This window comes from Eubalaena glacialis, chromosome 13, assembly GCF_028564815.1.
Source record: "Eubalaena glacialis isolate mEubGla1 chromosome 13, mEubGla1.1.hap2.+ XY, whole genome shotgun sequence".
Lineage (NCBI taxonomy): Eukaryota > Metazoa > Chordata > Mammalia > Artiodactyla > Balaenidae > Eubalaena > Eubalaena glacialis.
In genome coordinates, this window is record NC_083728.1 from 93998313 (window position 1) to 94021059 (window position 22747).

The 22747-nt window shown below is 56.5% G+C and overlaps 1 protein-coding gene across 2 annotated transcripts in view; it reads left to right on the top strand.

The window, feature by feature from the left end:
• The first annotated feature begins 18393 nt into the window (after window positions 1-18393).
• INTS1 (integrator complex subunit 1) overlaps window positions 18394-22747 on the top strand; it is a 29212-nt gene continuing 24858 nt past the window's right edge. For both annotated transcript variants that reach the window (XM_061210062.1, XM_061210063.1), the window contains exons 1-5: window positions 18394-18750; window positions 19334-19624; window positions 21878-22074; window positions 22163-22300; window positions 22530-22689. In XM_061210062.1, the coding sequence (XP_061066045.1) occupies window positions 18693-18750; window positions 19334-19624; window positions 21878-22074; window positions 22163-22300; window positions 22530-22689 (844 nt within the window). In that variant the 5' untranslated portion in view covers window positions 18394-18692. The remainder of the gene's footprint in view (window positions 18751-19333; window positions 19625-21877; window positions 22075-22162; window positions 22301-22529; window positions 22690-22747) is intronic.

Consider the following 22747-nt stretch of genomic DNA (forward strand, 5'->3'; position numbering starts at 1 on the left):
GCGCCGACGCCCCTCCCCAAGGTTCCTACCACCCGGAGGCTCCGCCCCCGCGCCCACCTGTGCAAGGCGGGCAGGCGGTACCTACGGCCGCAGGTGCAGTGCGCGCTGCTTGGTGGCGGCCCCGGCGTGCGCTGCGCCCCACACGTGGCGGCAGTCGTCCCCATACGTCGAACCGACCCGGGAGCACCCCCATTCTCCCTCGAGCTCGCCCTCTCTCAGCTCGGGGGAAGGGCAGGCTCCTGTTTGGACTCCACATTCGTATTCTCCAGTTGGCCTCCCCTAACCCTAACCCTAAACACCCCACCGCCCACCCCCGCGCATCCCTTAGCCTCACCAGGGCCCTCGGAGACCCCGCCCTCCCTAGGAGTGGTCGCAGCGGAAGCCCGTGTCTGGGGACGATCTAGTGGTCTTATCACAAGAGGAGATGGGTCCAGGGACACACACACCTCCCTGTCTGCGGGGTAGGCCGGCCCCACAAATGAGGAAAGGGCACCTGGAGTCCCCTCCTGATAGGCACCCCTATCTTTTGATTTCCCGTCTTGACCAAGATACGAGTAAAGAGAACTATTTCTCTTCTATTGGAAAGAGAACAACATAAAATGGTGATAAATGGCTTCAACCCATAGCCTCTATGTTTAGGGGTCCAAGACCCCTGGAACAGTGCCCACCTAAGGCCCAGCTGATGGTTGCCACGGGAAAACAGACACAGCAAAGGCAAAACCAGCATGCTGGCCCGGCCTCAGGTCAGGGCCACCCCAGGAGAGGAGAGCCTCCGTGCGCTGCAGACGGAGGACAAAGCTGGGGAGGTGACCTGTCCAGTCACACGGCCTGGCCCACTCCCCGCTCCCCAGCGCTTGGATGGGAGGCCAAGCCCCTGGACGGTTCCTGGATCCTTCTCAGGAATAATAATGAGGCCGCAAGTCTGAGTTCTGAGTAGAGAACAGGGAAAAATGCCGAGGCTCTGGGAGAGGGGGGCAGGCCTCCCACCATCTCAGGCCCCTCAGGGAATGGGAGAAAGTGCCGAGAGGTTTGCGGGTCTTGCGTTTGCAGTCGGTACCATGGGTGGGCTTCCTTCTGAGCGACCTGCTCTGCTGGGGCGCCCTGGCCTCGCGGGGCAACCAGGCATGCTGGAGCTTGCCGCCGGCCTCAACAGGAGCAGCTGCCAATAAACACAGCGGCAGCAGCAGTAGCCCGTCTCTCCAGGATGTTTTCAGAGCCGGAATTTGAAAGGTGTTTCCCCTTCCCTTAGCCCACACCCTCTGTCCTCAGAGGCTGTTGCTTTGTGGCCCTCTCAGCAGGACACCACAGTGAGTGATCAGGGTAATTGACTCTCTCCTCAGTGTCCTCGTTTCCCTAACTGGACTGCAGTCTCTTCATATAACCTTTGGTTGCTAAGAGCACTCTCTAAATAGTCTCATCAACACCATGAAAGTGGGGCCTGGAGAGGCTGCATTAGGTGGACCCGGGAGAGAGAGATCACACCTGTGCTGGAGCTGTTCACATCGGTTCACTTAGTTTCCCCGACTGTAAAATGGGCTTGGGAAACAAACTTATTTACAAAACAGAAACAGACTCACAGACTTAGAGAAGGAACTTATGGTTACGGGGTGGGGGGGGTGGGGGGGGAAGGAGCTGGGAAGGGAACGATTGGGAGTTTGGGACTGACGTGTACACACTGCTATATTTAAAATAGATAACCAGGGGCTTCCCTGGTGGCGCAGTGGTTAAGAATCCGCCTGCCAATGCATGGGACACGGGTTCGAGCCCTGGTCTGGAAGATCCCACATGCCGCGGAGCAACTAAGCCCGTGCGCCACAACTACTGAGCCCATGCCACAACTACTGAAGCCCACGCGCCTAGAACTTGTGCTCCGCAACAAGAGAAGCCACCGCAATGAGAAGCCCGTGCACCACAACGAAGAGTAGCCCCCGCTCACAGCAACTAGAGAAAGCCCGCGTGCAGCAACAAAGACCCAACGCAGCCAAAACTAAATAAAAAGTAAATTTTAAAAAATGTTTAAAAAAATAAAATAAAATAGATAACCAGGGACTTCTGTGGTGGTCCAGTGGTTAAGACTCTGTGCTCCCAATGCAGGGTGCCTGGGTTCAATCCCTGGTCAGGGAACTAGATCCCACATGCTGCAACTAAGATCCAGCACAGCCAACTAAATAAATAAATAAATATTTTGAAAAATAAAATAAAAAGTAAAATAGATAACCAACAAGGACCTACTGTATAGCACATGGAACTCTGCTCAGTACTCTGTAATAACCTAAATGGGAAAAGAATTTGAAAAAGGATACATGTGTATGTATAACTGAATTACTTTTCTGTACACCTGAAACCAACACAACATTGTTAATCAACTCTACTTACTCTGGGACTTCCCTGGTAGAGCAGTGCTTAAGAATCCACCTGCCAATGCAGGGGACACGGGTTTGATCCCTGGTCCAGGAAAATCCCACATGCTGCGGAGCAACTAAGCCCGTGCGCCACAACTACTGAGCCTGCACTCTAGAGCCCACGAGCCACAACTACTGAGCCAACGTGCCACAACTACTGAAGCCCACGCGCCTAGAGGCCGTGCTCTGCAACGAAGAGCAGGCCCCTCTCACCGCAACTAGAGAAAGCCCGCGCACAGCAACGAAGACCCAACACAGCCAGAAATAAGTAAATAAATAAATATAAATAAATAAATAAATAAACTCTACTTACTTCAATACAAAATAAAAAATTTTTTTAAATAAATAAAAAAATAAAATGGGCTTGATAAAATCAAATGAAGATGGGCTTTTTAAATAAATGATGTTGAGACAACATGATAACCATTTAGTAAAAGATAAAGTTGGGTCCACGGTTTACCCACACGCTACAGCAGTATTATACATTTTGAATGGATCAAAGAATTAACATTTTTAAAAAGAAACCATAAAATGGTGAAAAGGTTCTGGAAATGGATGGCGGTGGTTGCACAACAATGCCAATGTACTTGATGCCGCTGAACTGAAACACTGAAAATGGTTAAAATAGTGAATATCACGTTATGTGTATGTCACCACAATAAAAAAAAATAAGATTAAAAAAGCATTAAAATATTGAAGAATGCGTGAGTGACTTCCTTTAAAATTTTGCAGTGGGGAAAGGTTTTTCTAGTCATGATTAAAAATCCAGACACATAGGACTTCCCTGGTGGTGCAGTGGTTGAGAATCTGCCTGCCAATGCAGGGGACACGGGTTCGAGCCCTGGTCTGGGAAGATCCCACATGCCACGGAGCAACTAGGCCCGTGAGCCACAACTACTGAGCCTGTGCATCTGGAGCCTGTGCTCCGCAACGAGAGAGGTCGCGATAATGAGAGGCCCGCGCACCGCGATGAAGAGTGGCCCCCGCTTGCCACAACTAGAGAAAGCCCTCGCACAGAAACGAAGACCAAACACAGCCATAAATAAATAAATAAATAAATAAATAAATAAATAAAAGCTCCACGTAACATATGTCAATTATTAAAAAAAAAAAAAAAAATCCAGACACATAAAAGTAATTTAAGGGCTTCCCTGGTGGCGCAGTGGTTGAGAGTCTGCCTGCCAATGCAGGGGACACGGGTTCGAGCCCTGGTCTGGGAGGATCCCACATGCCACGGAGCAACTGGGCCCGTGAGCCACAACTACTGAGCCTGCGCGTCTGGAGCCTGTGCTCCGCAACAAGAGAGGCCGCGATAGTGAGAGGCCCGCGCACTGCGATGAAGAGTGGCCCTCGCTCGCCGCAACTAGAGAAAGCCCTCGCACAGAAACGAAGACCCAACACAGCCAAAAATAAATAAATAAATAATAATTTTTAAAAAATAAAGTAATTTAAGGCAAAAATCACCATAAGCAAAGTCACAACACAAAGTATAGACTAGGACTGTCTTCCTCATGTACAGAGGGCTCCTAGAACTGTAAAAGAAAAAGACAAATAAAAAGGAGCAAAGGAGAGAATTCCCTAGTGGCCCAGTGGGTAAGACTCCGTGTTCCCAGTGCAGGGGGCTGGGGTTCAATCCCTGGTTGGGGAACTAGATCCCACATGCCGCAACTAAGAAGTCCACATGCCGCAACTAAGATCCCATGTGCCACAACTAAGACCCGGTGCAGCCAAAATAAATAAATATTAAAAAGGACCAAAGGATACGAAGAGATCCTTCATAGAAAAGGACATCTAAATGACAAACACAGGAAAGATGTTTGTCATAAGAGAAAACGCACGTGATAATGGCGTTGCAATGCCATTGCTCATCTGTCCGAATCCAAAAGGCAGACCACTTCCTCTGATGGCAGGGCTGGGCGAACGGGCCCTTGAGCACACTGCTGGTGAGGGTGCAGGAGGGGCATCTGGCAGCTTCTTCCACACTTACCTTGGACCTTACTTGTCCTCTGACCCAGCCATCCCACTCCTGGAAATCTGTGCCACACAGGCACCTGGTCAAATGTGAAACTGGGGGTGTACGAGCTCAGCATTGGGGCAGCGGCTATAATAAAGGAAGATGGGAGACCACCAAGTTGTCCTCATCAAGGGACCAGCTAAATAAACTGTGGGACACCTGTATGACAGAGTAATACGCAGCCATGCAAAAGGAATGCAGGAGATCCCCGTACACTGACACTGAAGACCTCGGGGTCTGTTGTAAATGAAAAATCAAGGTGCAGAACTGGGGGTGTGATGTGCTACCTTTAGTGTAAGGAAGGGAGGGATATAAAAATGTATACTGTCAGTCCTCTGTACCTTTGGGTTCCATATCCTGGGATGCAACCAATCTCAGACTGAAAATATTTGGGAGAAAAAATTCTGGAAAGTTCCAAAAAGCAAAAACTTGAGTTTGCAACACACTGGCAACTATTTACATGGCACTTATATTGTATTATATGTTATAAGTAATCCAGAGATGATTGAAAGTATATGTGCGTAGGTTTCATGCAAATACTGTGTTATTTTATGTAAGGGACTCGAGCATCCTCAGAGTTTGGTATCCGTGGAGGGCCAGCGACTGTATTCATGTCTGTACCTGCAGAAGGAAGCCTGGGAGGATAAAAAGGAAACTAAGGAAAAGGGTTGCCTTTGGCCGTTGGGGGATGATGGGGCGCGGATAGAAACGAGATTGCTGTGTCAACTTCTTTATGTCATTCTGACTGCCAGACCGTGAAATGTATTAGCTATTCAAAACTACAGAATCAAATTAAAAATGAAATAAAATGGAGGGAACTATGCCGACCTCACAGGACTGGTGTGAGAGTGCAGTTTCTAAATGGCCGTGAAGACCTTCGCACAGCCCTAACCCTAACCCTGGTTGGCCTTAATAAATGGTCCTTTTCTGACCGCTTTATGGCAGAGACAGTGCTGCTTACCCAGATACACTGCTCCTCTTTGCCCTGGGAAGAGTCTTGTGACCGTCAGGGCCCACGCCTGGGGTAGACAGACCTGCCCATCGCCCAGCTGGGCAGAGCTGGTTCTTAGGGAGGAGCCTGGGCCCCCCTCCCGGCCCAGGGTCCACCCCGCCCCCTCCTTCCAGAGAGCTGGAGGTCGGGCGTGCCGTGGGCAGACTCAGGTGGCCCTGGCCAAGGTCCAGGGAAAGGGAGGGACACTGGGGCCCCGAGATCAATTACTCAGCAGGGAGGTGAGGGGTAGCTCTAGCCGCGAGGGGCTCCCAGCACTTACTACCCCTCAGGATCCCCAGAGTTGCCCCCAGAGCCCCGGACCCCGGAAAGGTAGGGGGCTGGAACCTTGGATGGGCCGGACCATGGGGCACCTGCTGCAGGCCCCACCCCTCCACGGGCAGGCCAGCGGGGCTCTCTAGGAACTGAAGGGCCGGTATTGGCACCCCACGCCTGTGACGGGGCTGCCTTTGCTGGGGGATGTTTGCTGACCCAAGAACAAATGACTCCTGCCCTCGGCCCGGCCAGCGGTTCCCTCCCCTTGCCCAGTGCTGACCATGTCCGCCCTTTGAGGATGGGGGACGTGAGGCTCGGGGAGGAGGGCACTGGCCGGGCAGAGCCAGGACCCCTCCTTGGCCTTCCACCGTGCCACTGACGCACCTGCGCTCAGGGCCCCGCTGGGCTGCAGCCGTCCCTGGTCCCTCCCTCGGGAAAGCTTCCCCAGGGCCAAGGCCCCTCCTGGGAGTGCTCCCTGCAGCCTGGTCCTCCGCCGGGGAGCAGGGCTGTGGCAGGGGTTGGGGGTGGCTGGGAGGCTCTGCCTACTCATCCCCTCCTGGCTTCTGGGGTGAAGGAGGTGGTCGGCATGGCTGGGGCAGGAGCCGGTCTGGAACCCTCAGTCTTGAAAGGGTCTCCTCCTCCTCTAGCCAAGGGGAAAGGGGCCCCTCGGCATCTCAAATCTAGGAGGGGAGCAAGGGGCCCTGGAGAGGGAGGAAGCAGAGTTTGGCTTCCAAAGGCTCCTCTCTGTGGTCATCTCTGGGCCTGTCTCTGCACCCTTGAACTGGGAATAGGATTGACTGAGGATCACATGGGGGGAGGGGAGCTCTTTGTAAAAGGCCAACTGTTCTCAAAGGAAAAGACTCCCGTTATCATGATTATGATTTTTTTTTTTAAGATTTTTTTTTTAATGATATTCTTATCTGCTTACATTCTTTTTATTTATGTATGTATGTATGTATGTATGGCTGTGTTGGGTCTTCGCTTCCGTGCAAGGGCTTTCTCTAGTTGTGGCAAGCGGGGGCCACTCTTCATCGCAGTGCGCGGGCCTCTCACTGTCGCGGCCTCTCTTGTTGCGGAGCACAGGCTCCAGACGCGCAGGCTCAGCAATCGTGGCTCACGGGCCGAGCCGCTCCGCGGCATGTGGGATCTTCCCAGACCAGGGCTCGAACCCGCGTCCCCTGCATTGGCAGGCAGACTCCCAACCACTGCGCCACCAGGGAAGCCCCGATTATGATTATTGTATGTTCATGTATTATTAAGTAATATAGCTGATTCCCAGTCACAACTTGAGAACAATTCTGTCAAGATTCCTAACCTCCCTTCCCCCAGCAACCCCCTGCCCCACTGCCGGCGACAGCAGTGTCCTCTGCAAAGCGCCACCCCCCAGGGGGGGTTCCCCCTAATATTTCCAGCCCATCAACTGCCGGCCGGCCAGTTGGAGAGGGCATATTGGCTGCTCTTGGGGTCTGCAGCCACTCCTCAAACTGGTACCCACGGCTACACAGATGCAACTTGGTCCCATTTTCCAGGTGGGACACCTGAGACCCAGGTGATGGCAAACTTGTGCTCGTGGCCACCAGTGTGTCACTGAACTTGCTCATTCCCTTGTCTGCGGGCCTGGGGCCCAAACCCTGTGAATTACAACGAGTGGGGGCCAGCAGTGACCACTGCTCTGCTACCAGGTTCTTACCAGGTACCCGTGGGGCAGGGAGACCCGTGCTGTGTTCCCTCCCTCACCCCAGGAGACACACCTTTTATTCTGCAAATAAACACGCCTTTCCTGCCCTTGGAATTTAGAGATGCTGGAGGGCAGGGGTTCTCATCCAGGATGATTTGGCCTGGGGGACACTTGGCCGAGACAGGACACATTCTTGTATTCTTGGTAGTCACAGATTGGAGAAGTGACGAAGACTGTTATCAGAAGTGCATCTCTCAATAATTGCACTTGACTTTAGGATCCAAAAAAACATTTTATTTATTTATTTTTTTTTGCCAAATCGTGCCTTTCCTTCTGGAATCGTAAGTGAACACGATAATGGTACCTGTTTACTCGGTGATGTGGATTTTGTTACAGAGAACACACCAGAGGCTCTCTCACCTGTGAAGCCAATAATGCCTTGTGTATGTGCGATCTGCGGAGAAACGCCTGTAGTTTTCCCTGCAGATGCTGTGGGCTATTTAAGAGTAAATTCTGAATGGTTCTTCCCCCTGTTCTACCAAGAAAAAAAATTGCTCCTGGCATCTAGTGGGTCGAGGCCAGGGATGCTGCTAAACATCCTACAATGCACAGGACGGCCCCAGAAAACAAAGAATTATCCAACACAAAATGTTAAGGAACTGCTCGGGGGAAATGCAAGTCACATGTCTCCCCCCACCCTCCCACAACAACAAGGATATTAATAGCTGAGCTTTGAGTCCTTTTCTGCCCCAGACACAGGGTGAGGCACTTAGATGCATTCATTAGCCACCCCCCCCACACACCCCCGCTGAAGAACCCAGCAAGACAGCTTTGTCATCTCCAAGTTAAGGAGGACAGAGAACCACGCCTGGGTATTTGGGTGCAGTGAAGTCGGTCCAAGTGACAGGCCTGTGCACAGGTGTTTATTCTGGCCTTATTCGTAATCTCCCCAAACTGAAACAGCCCATGTGTCCACCAACCCACGGGCACGGCTCGTTACCGGATGCCGTGGTCAGCGGTGGGCCAATCGCCAATCACGACTGTAGCGCCGTGTGCCCCGGGACGGCCCCGAAAACATCATCCTCCAACTAGTGGAGCGGGTGTCCTCTCCCCGGAAACCGGGCCAGGCCTTCGTGACAGCTTTGACCCACAGAGGACGGTGGAAGTGCCGTGCCGTCCAGGCAGGTCATAAAAGGAACTGCTTGGTTTTTCCAAACACCAGCCAATCCTGTGACTCTCCGACACCAACGGGGCATCCTACGACTCTATTCGACTCCACCACTAACTCCCCTGGGTGAGGGCTCGGTCCCACGAGGTCCCCCCACAATTTCAGGTGCCCATTCTGAGCCCTGGGTCCCCAGGCTCCCCACAGCCTACCCGGCTGACTACAAATTCCAGGGTTCCCATGAACCCGACCTCAGGTTCAATAATTCACCATATGAACAAAGCACTGAACGCAGGAAATCATTATACTCAGGACAGGTGCATCGCAGAGGCTTCAGCTCAGGAAGAGCCCAATGGAAGGGGTGCACAAGGCAAGGCGTGTGCAGAGCCGGGTTGGGGTGCAGAGCTCCACACCCTCCTGGGGCAGCTGCCCTCCCCGCACACCTTGTGTACGCCGACCTGGATGCTCCTAGGATCTCTCCTTCTAGAGTTTTCATCAAGGTTTTTTATGTACACAAGATCGATCCAGCCACTGGCCATTGGCCATTGAACTCCATCTCCAGTGCCCCTCCCCTCCTCGGAGTCAGGGGTGGGTGGGGTGCAGCTGAAAGTTCCAACCCTCCCATCACATGGTTGGTTCCACCAGCAGCTGACTAGGGGCCCCACCCTGAGTCATCTCATTAGCATAAACTCAGGTGTGGTCCAAAGGGGCTTGTTAGGAATGACCAAAGACAGCCCTGTCCCTCAGGAAATTCCAAGGGCTTTGAGCTCTGTGCCAGGAATGCTGGAAGAAGACCAAACACATTCTTCTTACTATATTGTGTTGCCTGGCTCTGTCTCTGTGTTGCCTGGCTCTGTCTCTCAGACCTCCTGACCTGGAAACCCGGTGCCATGCAGTGAGGAAGCCCAAGCCACGTGCAGGTGCCACCGCTAAGGTCCCAGCCTGTGGCCAGACGAAATGCGGATGCCTGCAGCCCATCTGTCTGCACCTGCCTCTCCCCCCACCACGCACACACACAAGAACCACCCAGCTGAGCCCAGTTAGCCCCGGACCAGGAGAGATAATAACCCGGGCTGTGAATAATCCATCCCATGACCAATGCAGCCTGGATGTCACCCACTTGGAGGCTGGGCCTCCTCTCGCTCCATTGGCTGGCATTTCCTCAGCCTGAGAACGTCATGGTGGACCAAGACAACCTGGGAATATCTGTCCCTAATTTCTGAGCCAAAGTTTGAACACATGACGTAGTATGAGTTTGTGGCGGTGCTTCTCGAAGAAAAGTGTCAACAGGGAAAAGTGGGACTGGGATGTGTGTTAGAATCTCTGGGACTTTTATTTATGTATGTATTTGCTTTTAAGAAAAGTGCATGAGGGCTTCCCTGGTAGCGCAGTTGTTAAGAATCCGCCTGCCGGGCTTCCCTGGTGGCGCAGAGGTTACGAATCCGCCTGCTAATGCAGGGGACGCGGGTTTGAGCCCTGGTCCGGGAAGATCCCACATGCCGTGGAGCAACTAAGCCCATGCGCCACAGCTACTGAGCCTACGCTCTAGAGCCCACGAGCCACAACTACTGAGCCCATGTGCCACAACTACTGAAGCCTGCATGCCTAGAGCCTGTGCTCCGCAACAAGAGAAGCTATTACAATGAGAAGCCCATGCACTGCAATGAAGAGTGGCCCCCACTCGCTGCAACTAAAGAAAGCCCGTGTGCAACAATGAAGACCCAACGCAGCCAAAAATAAATAAATTAATTAATTAAAAAAAAAAAAAGAATCCGCCTGCCAATGCAGGGGACACGGGTTCGAGCCCTGGTCCGGGAAGATACCACATGCCGCAGAGCAACTAAGCCCGTGCACCACAACTACTGAGCCTGTGCTCTAGAGCCCACGAGCCACAACTACTGGAGCCCATGTGCCACAACTACTGAAGCCCGTGCACCTAGAGCCTGTGCTCTGCCACGAGAGAAGCCACCGCAATGAGAAGCCCGTGCACCGCAAGGAAGAGTAGCCCCCGCTCGCCGCAACTAGAGAAAGCCCGCGCGCAGCAACGAAGACCCAACGCAGCCAAAAATTAATAAATAAGTAAATTTATTTATTTTTTAAAAAATGCTTGAGGGTATTTTTCTAATTTCAAACCTAATATATGCTCTTTGCAGGAAACTTGACAAACCCAAACAAGGAAACTAAATCCTGTGTAGCCACCCCACCGGCGGTGTTGGGGAGATTTTGAGGCGTGTCGGGACAGTGAGACGGAAGAGGTGAAATCAGGGCCGCCCCGGACAGGCCGGGAGGGACGCGGTCATTGCCGCGGTGCCCTGCATCCCGCCGCACCAGCCTTAGGGTGGGAGAGAAGGCGGGGCTGGAACTGAGGGTCTCGGTCTGCTGCCCCCAGAGGAAGTGCTGTGCCTGGAGAAGAGACCCTCCCCATCCAGGCCCCCTTTCAGTCCCCCCTGATGTTGGCCGTGACCCCAGTGACCCCAACCCTGCCAGCCTCGTGCCCTTGACCTCTGACCTCCTCTCCCCACCATAGCTGACCGGGTGCCCCTGGGGCTTCCTCAGCCACCACAACAAAAGAAACGAATACCCTCCCTCCCCTCCTGCTGGGCCTCAGCCATTCCAGGGAGCCTGGAATCTGGTGAGGTGCTGGCTGGGAGGGTGGGGCTGGGCCTGGGGGTCCCTACTCCTTAGTCCCCTTGCACTGGTTCTCCAACTGTGTTCCCTGGAACCCCAGGGTTCTGCAGGAAGAAAGGTCCAGCACCCCCCGCGCCCCCCATTCAGGGGCACCTGGCTCCTCTCTGCCCTGCTCTCTGTGGGTGACACGAGCCTCCTGCCCCCTCGCGGTCTCTGGAAGGCGTGGAAACAGCGTGTCCCAAGGTGGATTGTGTCCCGAGGTGCATCTGCTTTTGCACCAGAAGTGGGCCCTGGGCTCAGCCTCGTCCCGGGAGGTGCCCAGCCTGGTCCTGGGGGCCTGGGTGCTCGGGTGGGGGGACTGCTGAACTCCGCAGAGTGTGCCAGGTCTCCGGCCCTCACTGGATGAAGGGGGTGAGCAGAGACAGCTGGGGTCTGGCAGGAAGCGTGCCCTCTGCGAGACGCATGGGGGTGGGGGGCGGGCTGCACCCCAGGCCTGCTTCCTCAGCTCCACTTCCCCAAGCGAGAAACCAAGGCCTCGGGGCCTCCCGGGGTGGGAGGCCTGCGGCCCCTCCCTGCTTGGCAGGCTTCCTGCTCCCATGTGCTCCCTTCCCGTGGCAGGGGACTCCTTTCCTCGGGAGCCAGCCCGTTCTATTTTCAGACAATTGTTGGAAAGCGCTTCCCCCCCTCCGGCCAGAGGCGGCCCCTGGGGCTTCCGCTCCCGGCCAGGATCTGCCCGGCACAGTCCCAGCTCTTGGCCCCCAAAGCCGGCTTCAGGCTGGGGGCGCCCGGGGCACCCGTCTTCCCGGCCCGGCCTCCCTGCAGCGGCATCACACAGGCAGATTCCAGGGCCACGCGCTCTGGACAGGACTGTTCACTCCCGGAGGAAACTCCCGAACGCTCCGCGTGAGAGCAGATGGGCACCCAGCTGCCCCTGCCCGGCCGCGGGTGTCTGAGTCCCCACAAACACTGACTCATGGCGTTGAAGCCCAGTCACCAGGCTGACGGGGCTTCCAGTGCGGGTGAGGCAGTTTCTAAATTTAGGAGACCAGGTAGCTGGGAGCCGACCAGCCCCCCGCCCCTCTGTGGCTGCTCCAGGGGGTACCCAAATCCCACTCCCCCCACCGTGAGTGCTGGGAAGGGCCGGGCCTGGCTGGGCTGGGGACCCCTGACCCAGGCAAGGAGGCCTAAGCCCGGAGACACCGCCCGGGCTGGAGCCCAGCCTGGGGCCCAGGTCCCCAGCCGGGAGCAGCTGCTTCCTGCCCAGAGGCCATTAGACACACACAGCTGCAGCCCTGCCCTCCGCACCCACCCCCCTGGGGGCCTGGGCTGGTCCCTCTCACCTCTGACTCCCACCTGCGGCAACCCCAGCCCTGGCATCGGTGGGTTCCTTCCCTCCGTGGAGCCGCGGGGGGCCCGGCGGACGTGCGTGCCCCCCACGCAGTCGCTAGGTCCGGAGCCTAGGGGGCAGGGCTCTTGCGTGGCTCCGGGACACAGTACAGATGACCTGGGACTGCAGGGGTCAGAGGCCTGGGCTTGCCCGCCAGACGTGTCCCTCCAGGCTGAACCCAGCTCCCGACCATCATGGCTTCTCTGCTTGGGGTCTCCCTCTACTCTGGGGCTTTGCACACCTGGTCCACTCACCCCACCCACGATGACTGAGTGTGGCCTGTGGCCCTGGACCGGGCAGGGGACACACAGGCCAGGTGCTGCTGGGGGCTGAGTCAGGTGGGAAGCAGGCCTTAAAAAGGAGACCGGTAGGTAAGTCATAGGATCTCGGGGGCGGCGAGGGTTCTAAAGGGAGCTTTTGGGGGCAGCAGTTCCCACAGGGGGCCGGGCTGTGGTTCTGGGGGCTAGGATGGCAGCACCTGGGCTTCCTGACATAGAAAGAGCCCGAGCAGAGGCCCTGAGACAGGAGCCTGGTGTGTCCCAGAGACGGCGAGAAGGCTGGGGTGCTGGGTGGGATGGAAGGGGGAGCGATGCCGTCGGTGGGAAGGAGGCCCCAAAACACACGCCACCAGGACCCTCAGAATGGACCTTGTTGGGAAATAGGGTCTTTGTGGCAATGGACCTTGTTGGGAAATAGGGTCTTTGTGGCTATAATTTGGGTAAGGATCTCGAGCTGAGATCATCCTGGGTTAGGGTGGCCCTAAATCCACCGAGAGAAAAGGAGACATGCAGAGAGGGGAGGCCTGGGAAGCCGGCAGCAGAGACGGAGGACGTGGCGCGAGCCCAGAAGCCCAGGGCCCCCAGGAGCTGGAAGAGGCCGGAGGGACCCTCCCCCAGAGCCTTTGGAGGGAGCGCGGCCCTGGGACACCTGATCTCGACGTCCAGCCTCCAGGACTGGGTGCGGAAAGGTCTGTGGTTCTGCCGCCCGGCCTGAGGTGCTTCCCCAGGAAGCTAACGCAGTGGGGTCTCGGGGAGGTCTGGAGACCCTGCATCTTCGGGGAGACTGTGGAATGCAGATTCCTGGGCCCCGCTGGACTCAGAATCCTGGGTGGGCTGCTTGGTGGCCCCTCGCTGCCCCTCTGCAGCGTCTTCCTTTCTCCTGGACCAGGAGCGGTCGATCCTCCGGGTGGACGGGCGGCAGCGTGGGGGACAGTCCCCCGATGCCGCTTGTGCATCTGAGTCCCTGGCCTGCTGCTGCCCCAGAATGCCCCGAGGGAAAGATCCCTCCATCTACCCCTTGACCTCTGACCTCCATGACCCCGACCCCAGCCTCGGGGCTTGTCCAGAAAGTTCAGGCAGGCAGGCAGGCTGTGTTCTGCGAGAGCCAGGCACTGTCCTTCAGGGGCACTGCTCTTGAGCACAGCCGCACAGGCGTGCGAATCGCTGTGGGAAGGTACCAGCAGGAGAGTGGCCGCCACCTGCCCTGGCAGGGGAACCCCTGAGGACTTCACGGAGGAAGCGACTGAGCTGGGAGGCTGGGTTTGGAAGGAAGAAGAGGTTGTGTCCAGTGAGAAAGAGGATGGAGGAAGCATGCCGGGCGGGACCCGCACCGTAAATGCCAGCCTGGACCATGCCTGTCCCGTCCTGGGACAGAGAGGGAGGCTGGGACCTGAGTGGCCCCTGTGGGAGGATCCCACAGGGCAAGCACACTGCTCTTCATTCCCTAATGGAAACTTCTTTTTCTGGGACATTCACATAATTGCAAAAATGAACCACACCGAGAGGACAGCTTGCATGGCTGCCCCGCCCACCCCCGTAACCATAGGGACCACTGGGTGTGTTTCGTTCCAGACTTTTCCCACTTTGAGATAGATGTGGTCACTTCCTACATCCTGGTGCATGAATGGCTTCTTTCCCTTCACCACCAATTGGGCTGCTTCATCACAGAAGGGGCCATTTGGTCCTTCTGCAGAAGCGTCTGAGAAGTGTGTTGTCTGGATGCCCCATGGCCGCACGGACCAGTCCAGGTGGCTGGACACTGGGTCTCCAAGAAGAGCAACCTGGTGCCTACATTTCTGCACAGTTGGGGTCAAATCCTAGGAATGGAGGCTGGGTCAGAGGTTGGGCACAGCTCACAGAATGGAGCCTCTCATTAGACGTCCCCCCCTCCCCACGATGGTCGTGAGTTCACACAGCATGGGGGCCGGCTGGAGGTCCCCCAGAGGAAGGCCAGCACTGGGCGGAGTCTCTGCTGGAATCTGGCCCTGGTTTGATGGCTCCCTTTGACGGTCTTCCTAGAACCCAGCTGTCTGCAGCAGCCGCAGCCCAGCTCCCACTCGAAGGTTTGAAAGGAGGGTCTCTCCAGAGCCACCAGGGGCAGCCTTGATGGGGCAGGTTGGGGAGGCCGCCAGGAGGCTGATGCAGAGGGGGCATTTCTTGACGCATCCACCCAAACTCATCCCCTAGCGGTCCGCCCACCCCTGTGTCCCTCCACCCACCTGTCCTCCCCCCACCTGTCTTCCCCTCTCAGGTGGCGGGTACCATTCTCCACTCACTGAGTTTCACCTCCCTTGCTCCATCCTTCATCTATCTTTCACTCTTTCCATCCTCCCTCTGAGCCATCTATATCAGTTATTCATTCCTGTGTAACAAACAACCACAAAACTTAGTGGCTTTGAAAAGTAAGGAAGGGAGGGAAGCAAGAAAGTGTTTCAAGAGTCACATCAAAAGAAGACAGGAACCAGCTGGGTGAGGCCCCCGCTGACCAAACCTAGGACAATCTGAGCATCACATAAATAGTAATAGTAAAGGATTATAATCTGCTGAATAAAGAAGCCAAGCGTCCAAACCGATGGGAAAAATAAATGAATAAATGGAGAAGACATGACAGCTCTTCCTGACAGTAGAATGCCAGCTCAGGAATGCAGAAAGAATAAGGGAAAGAAGAGCACCTCTTCCCGGTCATCACCACCATGATCATCACCATCACCACCACCATCATCATCATCATCATCACCACCGTCACCACCATCTCCATCACCATCATCATCACCACCATCCCATCATCATCATCATCACCATCATCATCACCACGATCACCACCATCTCCATCACCAACATCACCATCATCACCACCATCCCATCATCATCATCATCACCATCATCACCACCATGATCATCACCATCGCCACCACCATCACCACCATCACCACCATCTCCATCACCATCATCACCATCATCATCACCATCACCACCATCATCATCATCATCATCACCACCATCGCCATCATCATCATCACTGATTCTGGCTCGAGCCATCCAGGGTGCTGAAACTGAGCTGGTAAAAGTTTGAGGTGGGGGGCTTTCCTTGTGGCGCAGTGGCTAAGAATCTGCCTGCTAATGCAGGGTACATGGGTTCGAGCCCTGGTCTGGGAAGATCCCACATGCCGCAGAGCCTGCACTCTAGAGCCCACGAGCCACAACGACTGAGCCTGCGTGCCGCAACTACTGAGGCCCACGCACCTAGAGCCCGTGCTCCGCAACAAGAGAAGCCACCGCAGTGAGAAGCCTGCACACTGCAACAAGGAGTGGCCCCCGCTTGCCGCAACTAGGGAAAAGCCCGTGTGCAGCAACAAAAGACCCAATACAGCCAAAGATAAAATAAAATAAAATAAATAAAAATTAAAAAAAAAAAGTTTGAGGGGGAAGAAGTCTGTCCAGTCTCAAGGCATGTTCCACTTATCTCTCATGCACTTCTTTGTTACAAAGGCAAAGTGGTAACTTGAGAAAGGAGAAATCCAGCAGGCACCACCTTAACCAAGTAATCCAATTAACTTTGCCAGTAATGGGCTTAATTAACCTCATGTACCTCCTGATAAGATGTACAGAGAAGAATTTAGTATCACCACGACATTCCTGCCAAAAGTGCATAACCTGGACCTATTCATGAGGCCGCATTGGACAAACCCGAATTGAGGGGAATTCTGCAGAATAGCAGTCCTGGACAAGCAGGCCTGTCAAGGTCGTGAACTACCAAGGAGGACTCAGGGACTGTTGTAGACGAAAGGGTCTCTGGGACGTACGGCAACGGAGTGCATTGCAGGGTCCTGGATGGCCTCCCACCATAAGGGGTATTATAGGAGCAACTGACAAAATCCTTTTTTTAAAAAAATATTTATTTATTTATTTGGTTGCACCAGGTCTTACTTGTGGCAGGCAGGCTCCTTGTTGCGGCTTGCCAGCTCCTTAGTTGCAGCACGCGGGCTTAGTTGTGGCACTCGAACACTTAGTTGCAGCACACGGGATCTCGTTCCCTGACCAGGGGTCAAACCTGGGCCCCCTGCATTGGGAGCATGGAGTCTTATCCGCTGTGCCATGAGGGAAGTCCCGACAAAGTCTTAATAAGGCCTTAGCATAACGAAGAGTATTGTTTTGATGTTAATTTCTTGATTTGATAACTGTACTGTTGTTGTTACATAACAGAATTCCTTATTTTTAGAAAACATACACTCAAGAATTTAGGAGTTAAGGGGACTCTTCTGCAATTCTTAAATGGTTCAGGAAAAAAAAATCTGAACGGAGAGAAATGAATAAATCAAAGATAGTAAAATGTTAACCTTTAGGGTACAGGGTGAGGGATATATGGGAATTCTTTGTACTATTCTTGCAAATTTTCCATAAGTTTGAAATTATGTCCCCAAAAGGTTTTTTAAACCTTAGTGACCTACAATAATAACAATCACGATTTTGCTCCCGCGTCTGCAATTTGGGTAGGGCTGTCTCCGCTCCACGCTGCGATGGGTGGGAGAGCTTCCAAGATGGCACGCTATCTTGGATGGTGGCTGGTGGGGGCTTCAGGGTGGAGGGGGGACGAGGAACACATTCCAGAAGTCAGGCCCTTCTGCACTCCAGGCTGCAGGCAAGCACGGCCTGAGCTGTTGGACCGAGTCTCAGTGGCTGGAAGTCGGTGAGGCCTCCTGCCCTAACGCCTCTGGTGGCCTCGGGCCCACGAGCGTCACGCCCAGACGTCAAGACACCGTCTGCAAGTTTTCACCTGGGTCCACCCCCTCCTTCTCCCTCTAAAACGCAGCGCTTTTCCCGCCGCAGCCGTTACTGAGTAAAATCCATTTCACAGCTTTGGCCCACGTCCCGCTTCGTTTGTCTGCAATGCTGCCTTTCTGACGCACTTGGTCTGTGAGGAGCACCTCGCCCTTCGCGCAGGGACCCCGCTACGCCCTGCAGGGACCCGTCAGGGCTGCCCTCGAGGGAGACTGCCCGCTGCAAGTGGCGGGGTGCAGAGCCCCAGGACGGCATGAAGACCCCCAGTAAGAGGAGGACGCGAGGGTCTGAGCATGGACCCCAAGTCCTCTGCCACTGAGCAGACCTGGTGAATATCACCGTGACCCACTGCGCAGGCCGGCAAACTGAGGCTGATGGATGCCCTCCGTGCTGCTCTGATGAGGGCCTGGCCTCACCTGGGCCCCCGCCCTTCTGCCGGCTTTGCCCACTCGCGGCCGCTGGGCTCCCTCCTGGACCCCACCAGGGGACCCAGAACCTGCCCTTTGACCCACAAATGGGAGAGGACTCTGAAGTTCCAGCACGTATGGGTTAGCATCCGAGGCCACCCTTCCTGGCTGTCCTTGGGCACGTCACTTTCTAAGGTCAGCCTCACCTGCAGGAGCGGGTGACAGCGTCCGCCTCGCCAGGTAGAGATCAGCGGCTGCGAGGCCCCGCCGGCCTCCCGCCGCCAGAGGGCGCTGCAGACCCTGCGGACCCTCTCGCCTCCTCGCCTTCCCGCCCCTGCCGCGCTGTTTTGCTGCCGGGTGTTCGGAAGTCGGGCTCCGAGGACGGCTTCCGGTTCCGGGGCGGCCGTGGCGGTGGCGGGGCGCCGGGGCGATGGGCCAGAGGTGATCTCGCTAGAAGTGATTGGGCAGCGGCTGCCGGCGAGACAGACCCTCCCGGGGTCCGAGGCGGGGAGGCGGAGTCGCGCGGCCCTTTCGGGAGTGGCTGCGCTCGGCGGGGCTGGCCGTTCGCCCCGAACCCCAACCCCGGACGGTGGATCCGAATGAATGGGCGAGCGGCGGACGACTGACTTGCGCTGGTCTTCTCCCAAGTGAGGCGTCGGCAGCGAGGAGCGGCGAAGGGACGGGGACAGAATGAACCGGGCCAAGCCCACCACCGTCCGCAGGCCCAGCGCTGCGGCCAAGCCTTCGGGTGCGCGGCCTCTCCCGGCGGCGCGGCTTCGGGGCTTCCGGCCCGGCTCCTCTGTCGGGTCGCGGCTTCGTTACTACGAGCCGAACTCTGTTTCCAGGAATGGGGTCTCGAAGAGCAGCCCTTGGTCCCGGCGGCTCTGGGAGTCGCGAGCCGGGAGGAGGGGGCAGCACAAACACAGTGGCTAAAAGCAGACTGGAGCCAGACTGGCCTCCGCCCCGCGCTTTGCCACTCCAAGCTGTGTGGCCTTGGGCACGTTACTTAACCTCTCTGTGCTTGGTTGTCCTCACCTGTAAAGTGAGAGTAATGCTGCCTGTTCCAGAACCTCGTTGAGGATTAAGGGGACTGACACTTGTCAACTAGAGGTGGCCAGGTCGGTAGTAAGCTCCGTGTGACTGGCCGTTGTTGCTCCCGTCATACGGTCCCAGCTCTGCCGTGGACTTGCTGGGTGACTGGTTTCTTGCCTCCCCCAGCCCTTGTTTAATCCCCTCGGAAATCGCAGGAGGTTGGAGTTGGTCTCGGACACACCCTTTCCACCTCGGCTGCTGTGTGAAGGTGCCCGTTTCTCCATGTCTCTTCTCTGCAGGGCACCCTCCTCCAGGAGACTTCATTGCTCTGGGCTCGAAGGGTCAGACCACTGAATCGAAAACGGCATCCACCCTGCTGAAGCCTGCCCCTTCCAGCCTGCCCTCGGAGCGCAAGCGGGACGCTGCGGCTGCTCTGGCAGGTGCCTCGGCCCTGACCGGGCTCACCAAGCGCCCGAAACTCTCCTCCACACCCCCTCTGAGTGCCCTGGGACGCCTGGCTGAGGCCGCAGTGGCAGAGAAACGTGCTATCTCTCCCTCGATTAAGGAACCGTCTGTGGTCCCGATTGAAGGTAAGGTCAGCCCCTGACGTCCCCCAGAGAATGTAGCCCACGCCTTGTCTGTGCACCAGGGGTTCGGAACGGCCACTTCCGGCTTAGCACTGTAGGTAGAGTGTAGATTCTTTGGAGAATGGAGGGCAGGAGTCATCTGTGAGTTTGTTTTTCAAAGCACTTCTCATAAGGGTGCCTTCACCCCACTTGTGCTTCAGATTCTGTGACAGCGATGGGAAGTGCTTATGTCACTCAGGGCAAGATGGCACAGGTAGGTCTGGGGCCCGAATGGGCTGCTGCCACGTAGCGGGAGCAGCGTTGACAGCGCACACCTCAGTGGCCTTCTCTGTGAAGCAGACAGCGTGTGCCAGGGCCTCCTGGGTTGGAAAGCCTTGTACGGATTTCCATTGTCCCAGCTCTAGGGGCGGAGCTGGTGTGAGGCTGATGCGCTCCTGGGGGCCACCAGCGCCTGCCCTCTGGGAACAGGCTCGCTCCAGTGTGACAGGCTCTGCTCCGAGCATGGGGGGTACAGGGCAGCGCACAGACAGGTGCTGTTCTCGGGGGCTGTGCGTCTCATGAGGACCCCTCTCCCCCCGGGACGAGGAGGCTTGTGCTGCCTCCTCCTTTCTCCCGGCTCCTGACAGCAAAGGGCTTGGAAAGGTAACACGGCCGCATTAAAGACAGGTTATAGCTGATCCACAAGCCCGCTGTTTACACGAAAGCTTTTAATTTTGTATGCACCTCACGTTCCCTTACTTCTCTGTACCATCTTTCCGTTGATTATTTCTGGTGGCCCCACGATGCCCTGTAGATCAGGTCTGTTAAACATCACACCGGTCCCAGGTGTTGCACGTACAGGTGCTCACGGGACAGCCTCGGGAGAGGGAAGGCCCATCAGGGAACCGTAGCGTGAAATTGAGCCTGAAAGGCTGGATGGGATCTTAACAGGCAGTGCAGGCTGTTGGAGGAGAAACCACTGAGTGGAGGCCCGCGTCCTGGAGCGGGGACCTGTGCTTGGGGAACAGGGCACGCAGTGGCCAGACCCGAGGCGGAGGACGGGGCTGGAGCAGTGCTTTGGGAGCCGAGTCAGACCCTCGGTTCAGGGCCCTCCGCTGGCGGCTGGTGCCGGTCAGGAGTGGAAGCGCTTGCGGGGCCGAGTCCTGACTCAGGCCACGGTCCTCTGCGCTGATGGCTGTGCTTCGGTATTGTTTTACCATCGCGTGACTCCCAGAAAAGGTGGCTTTGAAGGTTGGATGGAATATGATTATGAAAAGCACGTCCAGAATGATAATGTATTTTACAAACACCTTTAGCAAAACGGAGAAAAGGCTGACTTGAGCTACTTATAGCGTCTGGTGCTTGGAACATCTCCACGGCCAGGACCTTACGTAGCTCTGGTCCATCCTCCCTGCCTATTTGTCATTTTCCCTGGCACGTAGACGGCACTCAGGGGCTACTGTTGAATCCTCTGTTTTCAGTGCGGTTAAGTTAGAAATCAGTAACAACGCCTCCTTCCATCGTTTGGGTATCTAAAAACACAATCCTAAGAAAACCCCTGGGTCAGAGAAGATATCGTAATGGAAGTGAGAGAATAGGTAAAATGGAACAATCACAAACGCAGCACGAAGCAAACATGGGATGGAGCCGAAGCCCGGCCGAGAGGGACCCTCAGAGGAGCGGGGACTCAAGTGCGGGCGGCGGGGTGGGGTGGGGGGGCGGTTGTGCCGGAGCTGCGGTTCCCCTCGAGAAGGAAGGTGGGGGACAGAGGACGCGCAAGGAAGTGGAGAGCAGAGCAGAGCAGAGCAGCGGGCAGCCGTTCAGGGAGAGGGGCGAAGCCCCCGGTGGGTTCCCTGCAAAGACGGAGCAGAAAAGCCTCTGCGGGACAGACCCGGGGAGGGGCGGCAAAGAAGCGGCCACGACAGAAGAGAAGGAAGGCTGCGGGTACATTGTGCTGGCTAACTGAAAAGCTTAGAAAAAATGTCCAACTTGTAGGAAAATAGGTGTTTCAAGAACAGATCACCCTGGGGTAGCCATGTGGTGTGGCGAGAGGGCTCTGGTGGCACCTGGCTAACGCCGACCCTTCGTGGTCTTGGTCGTTCCCGCGGGTCGGGGCAGCATCTGCCCGGCGGCGTCCTCGCGGGAGACCGGCTCAGCCCTGAGACCCTCGCTGGCCGGTCTCTGGTGGTTGGCCCAGTCAGCCCGTGGCCTGGGGCCCCCGCGAGGCAGCCTCTGCTCGGAGCTGCCCGCCTGACAGGGCCCCGTCTCCCCGGCCAGTCCCGCCCGCGGTGCTGCTGGACGAGATCGAGGCGGCCGAGCTGGAGGGCAATGACGACAGGCTGGAGGGAGTGCTGTGCGGGGCCGTGAAGCAGCTGAAGGTCACGCGGGCCAAGCCGGACAGCACCCTGTACCTGAGCCTCATGTACCTGGCCAAGATCAAGCCCAACATCTTCGCCACGGAGGGCGTCATCGAGGTGAGGGCCGGGCGTCCCCTCCTCCGTTCTGGGAAGGGGCAGGTGGAGGCGAGATGGGCCTCCCCGGCCACCACGCCGTCTCTTGCAGGCTCTGTGCAGCCTCCTGCGGCGGGATGCCTCCATCAACTTCAAGGCCAAGGGGAACAGCCTGGTGTCCGTGCTGGCCTGCAACCTCCTCATGGCCGCGTACGAGGAGGATGAGAACTGGCCCGAGATCTTTGTCAAGGTGAGTGGGCCTCTCCCAGGAGATCGCTGTTTTGGTGAAGGGGGCAGAGGGCCGTGGGAGGTGGGGTGCGCCGCTGGACACCCAGGGCAAAACAGGGGCAACTGAAAGCGTTCTTTCCGGAGGGCTGTGTCTGGCGGCCCCGCTCCTGTCCGCTGGGGCCCTGGGGAGGCACCCGGCTCGCTCCTCCCCGCGGCGCCGCTGGGACGTGGCAGAGACCTTGTGCTCGCAGGTGTACATTGAAGACTCCCTGGGGGAGCGGATCTGGGTGGACAGCCCGCACTGCAGGACCTTCGTGGACAACGTCCAGACGGCCTTCAACACCAAGATGCCCCCCAAGAGCGCGCTCCTGCAGGGGGAGGCGGGGCGCAGTGGAGGGGAGCTCAGTGCCGGTGAGAGATGCTGGGCGGCCGGGCCGGGCTTCCCCGTGGGGGGGGGGGGCCGGGGCGG